Here is a 12634-nt window from a genome sequence, read left to right as displayed (position 1 = left end):
GGGTCCTTTGTTTGGGAGCTGTCTTTTAATAGTAACCAAAGGACATGGAATCTAGGTTCAAAGGGGCATCAGTTTAATCTCTGCTGTATCTTTGCAGTTATATTCAGATCAGATCAGTTAAATACAGTTCGTTGGTATGATGCTAATTATTTTCTGGTTTCTCTTATTACAGTGGTAATTACATTATTACATTACAGTGATTAGCTCATTTTCTATCTAATCTATCTATCATCATATTCTGCCTTGCTTTTGGATCATAAGATATGATACTCATGCAATTATTTTTTTTTAAAGATGCAGTGTCCATGTGAAGCCCTTGCAGAGCTCCTTGACAGATTGGAGCCTGTAGCTCTGAAGGAAACATTTACTGTGAACTTCATATAGTTCCTGCAAACTATGAACATTGGACTGATGCACTGCTGATGTTACCATTTTACCTTGCTAAACATTATTCAACTAAAAAATATTCAGCAAAATAAATAATTATTAATCAGTAGTAATTTCTTCTCAAACGGAACTATTTCTTCAATGTTTAACACAAGCTATCTAACAGCACAGAATGCTAGGTCTTCTAATTTCACACTTTTGTCAGTATCTAAAACTAGACCACACGGATAACTACAAATTAAAAAAAGAGGTTATTAAAATCATGCTAAAAATAAAAAGTAAGATTAGCAGTGAGGTGTGAGCTCATTTTCGTTCTGTCCTAAGAAGTCTTCATTATCGAAAAATACTATACACACAATTGTCTTTTTAAATTACCATTTCATTTATTAACTTATTTGTGTTTTTCTCCTAAATTAATGCTACCTGTCCCAATGATTTTGCAATCTAGAGTGCTGATCCTGTAACATGACCATGGGGGTGGTAGACCTCTATGCCTAAGCAAAGCCCTGCTGATACACTGGGGCCTGAGGCCAAGCTCCTGAAAGGTATCTGGTATTCAGACCCTTAACTCCCAATGAAATTAGAAGTAGGGGTCTAAATACCTTTAAGGACCTGGCCATGCTGGGACCTCTGGAAAGTATTTTGCCCTCATCTCTCTATGGCTTTTGGGCAAGCCCAACTTGCTCTACGCAGACAGCAGCAGAGCGGAAAGTGTTAAACACCTCTCTCTTCCTCCCCCCGCCCACTGGGAGGAGTGTGAGGTTTGTCCGCTGCCGGGCGCCGTAGCGGCTGCAGCAGCGGTTCGGGTCCGGGCTGAGTATGGCCGCTGCCCGGGGGAGCTGGGAGGAGGAGGAGGCGGCCGCCGATGTCAGTGGGGAAGAGGAGGAGAATATCCTCTACGACCTGCTCATCAACACCGAGTGGCCGCCGGAGACCGAGGTGCAGGTCAGTCCCCCTGTCCCCCCGCCGGGTGGGAATAACCGCAGCGGGGGGGGGAGGAGGGTAGCCACGTAGAGCTCTGCCAGGCAGGGGGGAGGGAGAAGGGGAGCGTGGATGGCGGGGTCTCTCCCCCCCCAGCGGTGAGAGGTGCGGGGCTTGGGCTCACGTTGGGGGGATCTTGCACGGGTGAAATTTACAGGCACACAGCAAAACCCTTTAGCCGGACAAAATGAGACCAAGCCCTAACATTAATCCTGAGTGGGGGGATTCCTTCTCTCCAAGAAGCTGAGGCCACCCTTATATGCAGCGGTCGTAAATCCATCACGATAGCCAGGGCGCGGACAAAACACCTGTCCTGTGCCACTGAATGCTGCTTTCAGTGGGAGGGAGAAGTGAGTCCCCTCCAGTTTGTCATCTCACTTTTACACGTGTGCTGTCACAGGTGCAAGAACAAATGTTTACAATCTGGGTGCTGAAAGCAGTTGAGTGCAATTGTAAACCCTGTATATAATGGAAACCACTTCAAGCCAGGGGGTGCTGCTTCCCCCTAGCACCCTTAGTACTAGCACCTATGGTTTTAGATATTTTTTTAAAAATCTTCTGTCCTTTTTATACCAATAACCAATATTGATTAGGTTTTTACTTTTTAACAAACATACAGAAAATTGTCAGGGAGAAGTATTCATTGTGTAGTTTACTTTGGGCCTGATCTCCAGAAATATTAAGTACTCACAGCATCAAAGGACCCAGTGGAAGTTCTTATGAAAACCATGTCCTCTGTCAAGTAAACAGTGTATGATGCAAATGAAATTATTTCATATTAAAGCTCTGGCAGGGTTTGATACATCTGCAACATGTACTGAGTGGAGAGGGCATACAATTTTTGGTATGTTTTCAGAGCTTCTCATGAGTAGATATCACAGCACAAAGTTTGGGTAAGCATTATTTCAAATTCACAAATTAGAAAATGGTAATTGTTGAAGTTCTGTTTGTTCTGCATGGACCATTAGAGAAACTTTGACCCTTTTCTATGGTCAGCGAATAGTGGCTTTCCCTTGTATCCTTGGGGACAAATTTTCCCTCTCTTCTTTTTCTGTTCTTTCTCTTACTCTGTGCTATAAAATGCTAAGAATTCTGAAAAGTTAGGTGTTGGTTTCTCAAAGTAAAGCCAAAAGTGTCATCTAAATTTTGGTTTCCAATCTCTGTACTCTGCTTTCCCATGTGTAAAATGGTGATGGTAATAAAACCACCTCACCTCACAGGGGTGTTGTGAAGATAAACTTATTAGTGTTTGTAAATAACCAAGATACTGTGATGAGAGCTCCACAGAAAAGCCCATGATGACTTTCTGTATTCAATGCAGGGTTTGGATAGTGTGTAATAATGCATGAGGCCACATATACGAGAATAAAAAAAGAAATATTGAATAGTTAACTGTTTACTGAACACTTCATTCTGTGCACTGAATGAAGCAGGGGTCCTGTGGGAAGAAAAATGTATTTGATCATGTAATTTAAAGACTGCCTGATAATGCTTAAGCATAAGGAAACTGAATTTTATGGTTGCCCATGTAATCTTAATTCTGGCATTTCCTAACTTTTGAATGCTTGACTTTTCAACTTTTGTGTTCTTTTAAGGTAATTTTTATGAATGTGTGCTAGGCAGCCAACAAACATCAGTGCTAAATGGATATATTGTCATTGCAAAAGTAGATATGATTCATGTATAGATTTGCTTGAACAGAAAGAAATTTGAAGATTGTCCATTAAATATGAATGAATCAGAAAGGAGGTTCCTTAATGGGTTGGAAGATGGGTTTCTCTGTAACTATATGGTGTATGTAATTCCCAGTGGAGCTACGTTAAAGGGAGAGTAAATTCTAGTGTTCCTAATATGAGAGTAAGTGACTTACTTTTAGGGATTAAACTGTTGAAGAACAAGAGTACATAGTTTAAATTCAGAAGTGGATGCTGTAAACTTTCAAAAAAGTACTCTAAAAGTAATGGGGGGAGACTTTCAAAAGTGCCTGTGCGATTTTGGAGCTTTTCATGACTCCTTAGAATTTTCAGTGGGACTTAGGCTCATAAATCCCTTGGGCACACTGGGAAATATTATGGATAAAAGAAACAGTCAAAACTTTGTCACTTATGGTTACTGTAATGCTATGTAGCAGGAGTGGCCAAACTTACTGACCCTCCGAAGCCGCATACAGTAATCTTCAGAAGTTTGAGAGCTGCAACACACACATGCAGTGTGCCCCATGGGGCAGTACCTGCCAGGGTGCAGGGCTTCTTCCCCAATATCTCCTTGCTGGGCTAAAGCCCTTAGGCCCACTATCCCCCTTTCTGCTGGGCAGAAGCCTCTAGTCCTTCCACCCCACTGCAGGGCAGAAGCCCCAAGTTCCTTCCTGCCCAGTCTTGTACGTGGAAGGGGGAGGCCCGTGGGGGGGTTCCCGGAACTGCACTGTAACTGTAAAAGAGCTGCATGCGGCTCATGAGCCACAGTTTGGCCACCTGTGCTATATAGAAACTGTGGTCACATTGCTGCCTGGCTGATCAACTTCACTGAGCAAATTGTGTATTGGGGCAGCTGTGTGTACTCCTCCCTTCAGCTCACCCACACTGAGGCACAAGAAACAGGCATTCTAAAGAGTTGCTCACACTGTGAAAGGTATTTCTTTAAAAAGCTTTGCAAACGTTAAATAAAAAGAAATTCTACCTTAGGCCAAGATTTTCAAATTGGGAGCCTAGAACTTAGGTGTCTGAAGATGCATTCATTTAGACATGTAACAAGTGGCCTGATTTTTCAGAAGTGCTGAATATCCCACAGTTCCCATTGACTTCAAAATATGGAGTCGGAAACCTAACTGTGGGCATTCATTTTTGAAAATCATAGCATTAGGAATTTTTAAAAAAATATATATTTCTACCTTTGTCACTGGCATGATTGTCATAAAACCATCTGCTCCATTAACCTAATCATTGACCTAAGAGTAGTTGTACTTCCTTCCTTCAGCTCCTGGTGCTGTGAGATTTTGACCAGAGAATGACAACCATATGTAAATAAATTTTTATTGAATTTAAGCCAGTGGCTTTCAACCTCTTTTTTTCATTTGCAGACCCCTAAAAAACTTTAAATGGAGGTCTGGGCCCCTTTGGAATCTTAGAAATAATCTGTGGATTCTCAGGGGTCTGTGGCTCACAGGTTGAAAACCACTGCTTAAGCTCTGCTTGTGATGTCTTCCTTTCCTCTTTATCTGTGCTATCCCTCTGTTCTCATACTCCTTTTCATTTCTGGTTTAAATCTCTTCCTCCTTCCTTTTCTTTTTCTTTGAGAAGTAGTCTCCTCTTTTTATAGGCAAGAGCACTTAGCCCATGTTCTGTTATCTCTCCCCTCTCTTTGGATCTACTTTTGGTTGTGTGTACTTTTTCCTTTCTTGGTTCTCTGCTTTCCCTTTTGTCCTGGCTGATTATATTGCTATGTAGCTCTCGTGCACTGCTCGTTTCTTCATGAGATAGAAATTGTGAGTTCTCTGTGTGCCAAGCAATGGATGCAAAGTGGGGTGTAGCAGCATTGCTGCAGAAGTAGAGTATTAGTGAGATTATGTGAGAGAAGGAAAGGTAGAAGAAGGGTACTGAGGAGAGAAAATGGTCTCTGAATAGGTGTTTTACTTGACAGAAATATATATAAAGAGACCTGTTGCTATTGAAAGTTCTTACTCTTTCACAAAATAAGAATTTTGAGCCAGAGACTCTCATGCACGATCAGAATGAAGTGCACCAGTGATAGCACATTGAACAATTGTATCCTATGATAATATTCTGTTTTTATTACAATTTGGCACATACTGAAGTTCAGTTATACAGTCTCTTAGCTTATGCAGTTTCATATGGAATTGGGAATACTCAAAATTAAATGAAAAGTTTTTAGAGGAGCAGAGAGTTTATCAAGTGCATTATTCACTGAGTATGTACATGAATATTGGATTGTTCAGATGTTGCATGATTAATATATTGTTGTAATTACAGCCAAGAGGCAACAAAAAACATGGTGCATCTTTTATCATCACTAGAGCAATTACAGGTAAATATGACTTATTTTCATTGAAGGATTGTTGACTGGTTTTATATTTATGGCTTAAATGATCTGTGTGTGGGTTCTGCTTACAGGCTTTGCTATGCCTGGTATTGTGATGGGGCTAGTACAGGGGTTCTCAAAGTGGGGGTTGAACCTCCACCCCAAACCCCACTTTGGCTTCAGCATTTATAATGGCGTTAAATAGATAAAAAAGGTGGTTTTAACTTATTGGGTTGGGGGGGGATGTCAGACTCAGAGGCTTGCTGTGTGAAAGGAGTCATCGGTACAAAAGTTTGAGAATTGCTGGACTAGTAGAATGGAACGTATACTATGTATCAATCTGGGAACAGCTTTTGATCATTTTCACCTTTGTATCTTCTTAGTTGTGAGTTTGTTCTGGTTAGATCAGGGGTTCTCAGACTTTTGTACTGGTGACTCCTTTCACGCAGCAAGCCTGTGAGTGTGACACCCCCCTCTTATAAATTAAAACCACTTTTTTTTATATTTAACGCCATTATAAATGCTGGAGGCAAAGCAGGGCTTGGGGGTGGAGGCTGATAGCTTGTGATCCCACATGTAATAACCTTGGGACCCCTTGAGGGGTCCCGACCCCCAGTTTGAGAACCCCTGGGCTAGATAGTACCCCATTGGGGCACACTAATAAAACATGCATCTGACAAGCATCTGTATTACTGCAGAATGATCTTGAGGTTTTGGCATGTGCCTTGTCAGACCTAATGGTTTTTAGTTAAGATTTCTGGACACTTCTACAAAATGCATTTTAAAATCATGCCATGCTGCTATTACTATGATGTATGCATGTTAGTAATTTTCATCTTCCAGATACTTTTCACTGAGTTTTCAAAAGTGCATGGAGTTTGAACTCTGTATTTACTTATTTCATAAAATTTGAGATTCAGTGGTCAAGTAGAAAAACGAAGAATATTCTTTTTTCTGAGAGTTCCCAGTGTCACAATTCAGGGCAACTGCACCTGTATTCCCCTTCTATGATCAAGCAAGTGCATCCACTCTAGGCTTCTGGCACCTCAGCTGTTGCCTCTCTCCCTTCTGACCAGAGTAGTTCCAGGCTGAGCAGTTCCCTGCGTAAACTGTGACCTCCCTATCAAAAGACAGGCTGCTTAAGTAGGCCTTTTTGCCTTTTCTTGAGAGAGATGTGTTTGCCACAGTTAATCTACTCTACAGCTCTTCTTAAGCAAGCACGTTTTACTCTTAAGGCAAAAGCAGTACAGAGAAAACATGTTACAAACAATAAAAGAACCTACACACATGCTAATAAACTTACCAGAGATCACTCCAACTCCAACATGGGCTGTGGCTGATGAACAGTCTGTCATACCCCACACAGGGTTCTTCCTGTGGTTTCAAGTTTGTAACACTCTTTGCTCAGAACAAAAACACAGTTTTAGGGAGTCTCAGTAGGCCAAAGTCCTTCCAGCCCCTCCCTAAGGATTGAGGCCTTCGTGGACCAGAGGTCTTGTCCATTTACTGAATCAGGAAGAACACCATGAATCAGTTTACTAACAGGTTATTTGTCCAAAAAATCCTTTCTTTGTCTGTCGCTCCCTAGAGAATCCAGTTTGAATTAGTTTATGTGAATCTTTCCTGGCAGTGGTGTTACTCTGGAGGTATTACAACCGGAATGACTTTGACTGATCACCTTCTTTTGTTCTCACTTCCTGGAGGTGCTGTATTTTTACCTTTTCCATGGAAATACATAGAATCCCTCAATAACCCATTAACAATTACATTTTTAATAAATGGACCCCAATGGTATTAAACATAATTCAGTAAGGTTTATTCAGGAGATTGCCCGATTTGTCACACCCAGTTCTTTTTATTTTCCGCTGTAATTGGAGAACTGATTTTTTTTTAAACTGTTGAAGCAACTGTCTCAATTTATTGCTTTTCTCTTTTCATAGGTCCTGCATTATTTTTGCTTCAGTATATCTGGTACAGGTAGGTTTGTTGAAATTGGAAACAAGAATATTAAAATTTTGCCAAATATTATTCTTCCTCATAACTTTTTTTGCTTTAGAAGGTTATTTTTTTGCCATGCAAGTAAAGACACTCCTCCTTCCTCAATCCTGCTTCTCTTGAGAATTACTGTTTCACTGAACCCAGTTTATGGCCACATTGTGCTTGTTAAAGCTGCCAACAAGTATTGGCGGTCAGAATTTGGCCACAAAAGTGAGTTTCTGCACTAAAAGGTGACTGTAAACACCCAAATGGCATTGTGTAGGGTTCCATGTTTATCTCTGTGACTCCATTTCATAGTGCTGAGTCATAATAAACAGTATGCGTAGATTTATATTATTGGCCGTGGGGCTCTCTTTCCTTGTGTTGACACTGTACTGAATACACTGGGTGCTTTTTAAAATAAGTAAATGATCAGACAGAACCAGTTCCCCAACTCCTTAAAATGAGACATATCATTCCTGCTGTGACCCCAAATATAAGGAATTGGAAGGGAAAGAGGATGATCATCTCATTCTTGTTACTAGCAAGTGCAAGATTCTATGTAAGGGGGTCCTGTGATCAGAAGCCTAACTATGAACGGCTGCTGCACCTCTGACCCCGTGGAATGATAGACTTTTATACTTGCTAGTCCCTTGAGACAATTAAGATGAACCTGCTAATCCACCAGATAAGTGACTGTCAAACATGCTAGTCGTTCTGAAATTTAGCAGGACATAGTTTTCACGGATTTGGGAATTTCTGTTTGTTTGGTTTGAGGGCCATACCTCTCTTGATAAACAATGTCCCCTGGTTCCATTTTCTGCGTGATTTGATGGACAATAGTGTTCTTGTCTGCAACTCAAGTGTTTTTTCTTTTCCTTGAGTTTGTACGCTCTCTAGGCTTTATCTGTGCCACTAGACGCGGTGTTCTCAGAACGAATTATTTAGTGGCCTCAGAGTGCAGCTACCAACTCTTGCTGGTGGCCGATCTCACATTTTTTCCTAAAATACTTTAATTAGCTCTAGGAAAAACAAATAAATATGCACATATACTTATACAAATCAATGTAATTTATTTGCTGCTAGCTAGTAAATCTGCTGTGAAAAGTGATATTAACCAACATTCAGGTATCACATTTCACAGCAGACTTACTCAGCCCCAGGAAGTCTGGGGACAAATAATCCCTAGATGAAGGATTGGAAGATGCTTCAGGGGCCAGGGGCGATGGGAGGTGGATGCAGCTGGGGGGCTGGAGCCTGCCTCTCAGTGGCCAGGGCCTGCCTCCCTTTGCCAATCCTGGGCTGAAGCCCAAATTCAGAGCCCCACCTCCCCTGGGAAGATGGGGACTTCACCAGCTGTCCAACCCTTCCTGGAAGCCCCAGCAACCAACACCAAAGCTCTTCATCCAGGAGCACCAGGGAGGGGCAGGGAGTGGGTCCTCCTGCTTCATCACAGCTCAGGAGGCTGTGGCCACAAGAAAAGCCCCTGGTGGCTGCATGCCCACATTGAGAAATGCTGTACTAGACGTATTCAAGTTCTTGGATGAGCTTGTAAACTGTATGTTTCCTTGGCCCTGCTCCCTAGAGTGCTGAGTTCAGACTTACTACTTTTCTCCGTTCTTACTATGCATCTTATGATATTTACCTGCGGTGAGCATTCTCAAGTCATTAGAAATCTTCTTATGTCATTCTCCTTCCTGAAGTGCTTGGCAGGGCCCTAGACATGATTGTGGACTATGCTACTGACTTGTAAAGTGATTTGCCTGAGGTCAGACAGCCTCTTAACACCTTAGTTTTCTCATTTGTAAAATGGAGTTATACTTATATATGCTGCTTAGAAATCATTTGATGACAAACATAGTCATCTAAAAGTGCAAAGCATTTTTGTTTTTTATACAAAACTTGAAACAAACACAATTATATTCAGAATCAGTTCACGCTACTGTAACTTCCTCTGAATTTTACAGTATTCCAATATGCAGAAAAGTAACTAGTCACTTTTTTAAGGATTACATGTATCCACTTGAAAGTTGTGACCTAGTGTTGTCAGAAGTCTAAAATAACAATTTTTCCAATAAGTAATTGGGGTTGGCATAGGGATAGAAAGGACGGAATACAATGCATGTCTCACAAAACACACAGTAAAAATTGTTCCAATAAACTCATGCTATAGTGGACAAAATAAAAATGTAAATTTAGGTTCTCTTTCAAGAAATAAAGGAAAAAATACAAGGAAGACTCCCGAATTGGAGGAGCCACTGTTTCCACCGAACTGTCACATCATTGCTAATCTTAATTTGTAAATCAGTATAATGTGTTTAAAATCAAATGTTCTAGAAAGGTCTCTAGCAGGATATAGTATACGTAAATGACAGTCTTAGACTGTAAGTTTCATTATTTAGGTTCAATTCAATATTTAGTCTGCCATTTAGTCAGATTCTAAGTTTTTGATTTTTCTTGTCTCTCTCTGATTGGCTGGATCCCTTTGGTATCATTTGAATGGCAAGATGTTTCTTTCAAATAGCAGTAGACTACACAAGTAAATAAATCTGTCTGTGTATACTTTTCTAACATGAAGTGTGCACCTGGGTTTTGATCTTGGAATTGGATCTGACAGGGTCAGCAATACGTTGCCTTCTGAAGTCATTGGACTTCAGGCGGGCATTTAGGTCTGTATGCATGGATCCATTTGCCTTTTCGGGCCTTCATTTGTGTATGTTGTGGGAAATTTCTTTTAAGATTTCATAATGTATGCATTTGTTGTGTAAAAACAAAAGCACCCAAAGTAGTTTTGGACATCTGACTTCTAGCTGGGAATCTTTTTTTCTGAAATAGACAATAACTTTTAGGCTAATATGTTTAGAGTGACCTTTTGAAATCAATTAATCTGCCATGTATTCTTTACGTATTACTGTTTTGTTATATATTGTATCCATTTTAAAACCTCACATTCTAATCTAAATATACTTGTAATTTCAGTCCTGCAAAGTTTTCCCTCCCTGCTGGGCTTGTTCGTCTGGTTAGCAAGCAGATCAACTGGCATCTAGTGCTTTCAAGGTAAGAGGAATATCATTTTTCTTTCTGTGTTCTTTGTTGACATGCACGTTGTTTTATATACATTTATGGGAGGAAAAAAGGCAAACTCACTCTTTCTAGTAATTTTTGTAATAAGAGTTAAGTTGGTTGAGCAAGCATATAAAAAACTCTATTTAGATAGCAATAATTTAGCTTTATCAGAGAGACATGGGCTGAAGAAGGAGAAAATAAGCTATGGGTCCAGATTTGGTCATGAGTTTAACTTTGGTGGCCTCCCTGTCCCTGAGGCTAGTGGTTTGGCAGTCTTGTCTGAACCAGCTCATTTAGTTTTACCCGTCATATCTGCTGTGTGTGGAACTGCATGCAGGCTTCCATCCTCCTGCTCACCCCTGAATGCGAGCTTAATTTGCATGTGAAGAGGGTGAATAGGATAAATCTTTGGCTGAGAATCTATTGGATGACTTGACTTGTCAGGGCTTGCTTTGCTAAAGTCCTAGAACCTGCAAGATGCGATGTCATCAAGTTCCATTAAAGTTAGTGGGAGGTGAGTATAATGTGGTTTCCCGGAGCTGCTCAGCACCTTCTAAGTCTGGCCTTTAATGTGTGGAAAAATTCTGGGACTGAAAATAGCTGTTTTGCAATAGTTAAATAAAATGAATGATTTTTTTCTAAGAAATGGAAAATGTATACATAGGAGGATTGCACGCCCTGATATTAGTTTGTAATAGCTTTACACAAGGTGTTTTTACTGTGGCTCTCAAACATAGTATGTGTCATATTGGATCTGAACAAAGGTCCAGTGAGACTGGTATCCGGCTGAAGGCAATGGTCTATGCCTGATGCTTCAGAAGAAAGGAGGACCCCTTCCCTCAATTGTGCAATGCTGTATATTTTGCAGCAGGATGGGAATTTCCTTCATCGCCCCAGTAGTGATCAGCTGACACCCTGAAGCATGATATTTGATTAACTCTTGTCTTAGCAGGCATAATTACAAATATTTCTGGCTTTAAAATTATCCTTCAGCAGTGTTTGACTCTGATCTCCTTTGGAACAACCATTTTAGATGTTTTTAATAGTGCTAATAAAAAATGAGATATTAATAGTACTGAGTGATATGGTGCAGCCAGTGACGTATGGAATCTAACTGTGCTAATTTACATAATGGGGACCAGTATCTTCTAGTAATTGTCACCACCAGAGCCACCCAGAGGGGGGAGGGGCAGGTGGGGCAATTTGTTCCAGACCCCGCAGAGGATCCCACAAGAGTTTTTCGGGGCCCCTGGAGCAGGGTCCTTCACTTGCTCTGGGGGCCCCGGAAAACTCTCGTGGGGCCTGGGCCCCCAAAGCTTCTTCTGCTCCAGGTCTTCGGCAGCGGGGGGTCCTTCCGCCCCGGGACCCGCCGCCGAAGATCCCAGGCCCCCTGAATCCTCTGGGTGACCCTGGTCACCACCCAATTATTTTCACTTGGAATGTAAGACAGAATTTAAATCTCAGTTTGTAAAATGATACCCAGTTTTGTGACCCATGTTTAACAAAAGCAACTTTTTATTGTAATTGAATTTTAACATGAAATGCTTTTTTCCCCTCGTTTCAGTAATGGGAAGCTGTTGGCAGTTGTTCAGGACCAGTGTGTAGAAATCAGGTAACTCAGTATTATCTATCATTTCACTACCAATTTCATGGAGTACCTTGAAAAAATGAAGTTAGGGATTTATAAGCTATATTTTTAAAGTTAAAGTTAAATGTTTGTATTTTAGGCATCATAATTTGTGAAATAGTCTTAGAACCCATTAACTGTAAAAGCAGCAGCTTTACACCCTCAGCCTTATTCCTGACACTGCCCATAAACACAAAAACTACATTTTAAAAAATGAAGACACATAGAGGCATGAACAAGATGGATGAACCTCACTAAGCACATTTCATGTTCTTTCACTGCTTTTGTCCTCCTTTGCAGCTCCCTCTCCTTTGTATTTTATTTCTTGCTCTGTTAAGTAATCTCTGGCTTCAACCTTCTGAGGTGCTGAGTGCCCTCATCTCCCATTGAAGTCACATTGCAGAAAGAAGAGGAGTTGTTTGGAATCTCACTGGATTGTGGCAAGGAGCTGTCATTTTACTTATCTATAAAGTGCCTTGAAAACTTATGATGCTGTACAAATAATACTGATTTGAGTAAAATGATGTAGAGAGTTTTACTTTCCTCTCCCCCAAAAAGACA

General features: G+C 40.8%; 2 protein-coding genes across 2 annotated transcripts in view; one reads left to right on the top strand and one right to left on the bottom strand.

Moving 5' to 3' along the window:
- DDX1 (DEAD-box helicase 1) overlaps positions 1–1007 on the bottom strand; it is a 16672-nt gene extending 15665 nt beyond the window's left edge. The window contains exon 1 of the mRNA XM_050951647.1: positions 990–1007. Within this exon, the coding sequence (XP_050807604.1) occupies positions 990–1007 (18 nt within the window). The remainder of the gene's footprint in view (positions 1–989) is intronic.
- Positions 1008–1171: 164 nt separating this feature from the next.
- NBAS (NBAS subunit of NRZ tethering complex) overlaps positions 1172–12634 on the top strand; it is a 368998-nt gene continuing 357535 nt past the window's right edge. Inside the window, exons 1-5 of the mRNA XM_050951646.1 lie at positions 1172–1332; positions 5355–5409; positions 7344–7380; positions 10360–10437; positions 12011–12058. Coding sequence (XP_050807603.1) covers positions 1207–1332; positions 5355–5409; positions 7344–7380; positions 10360–10437; positions 12011–12058 — 344 coding nt within the window. The 5' untranslated portion in view covers positions 1172–1206. The remainder of the gene's footprint in view (positions 1333–5354; positions 5410–7343; positions 7381–10359; positions 10438–12010; positions 12059–12634) is intronic.

Source organism: Gopherus flavomarginatus, chromosome 4 (assembly GCF_025201925.1).
Source record: "Gopherus flavomarginatus isolate rGopFla2 chromosome 4, rGopFla2.mat.asm, whole genome shotgun sequence".
Classification (NCBI taxonomy): Eukaryota; Metazoa; Chordata; order Testudines; family Testudinidae; genus Gopherus; species Gopherus flavomarginatus.
The sequence above is the reverse complement of the archived record's forward strand: the minus strand, read 5'-3'. Positions and strand labels throughout refer to the sequence as shown.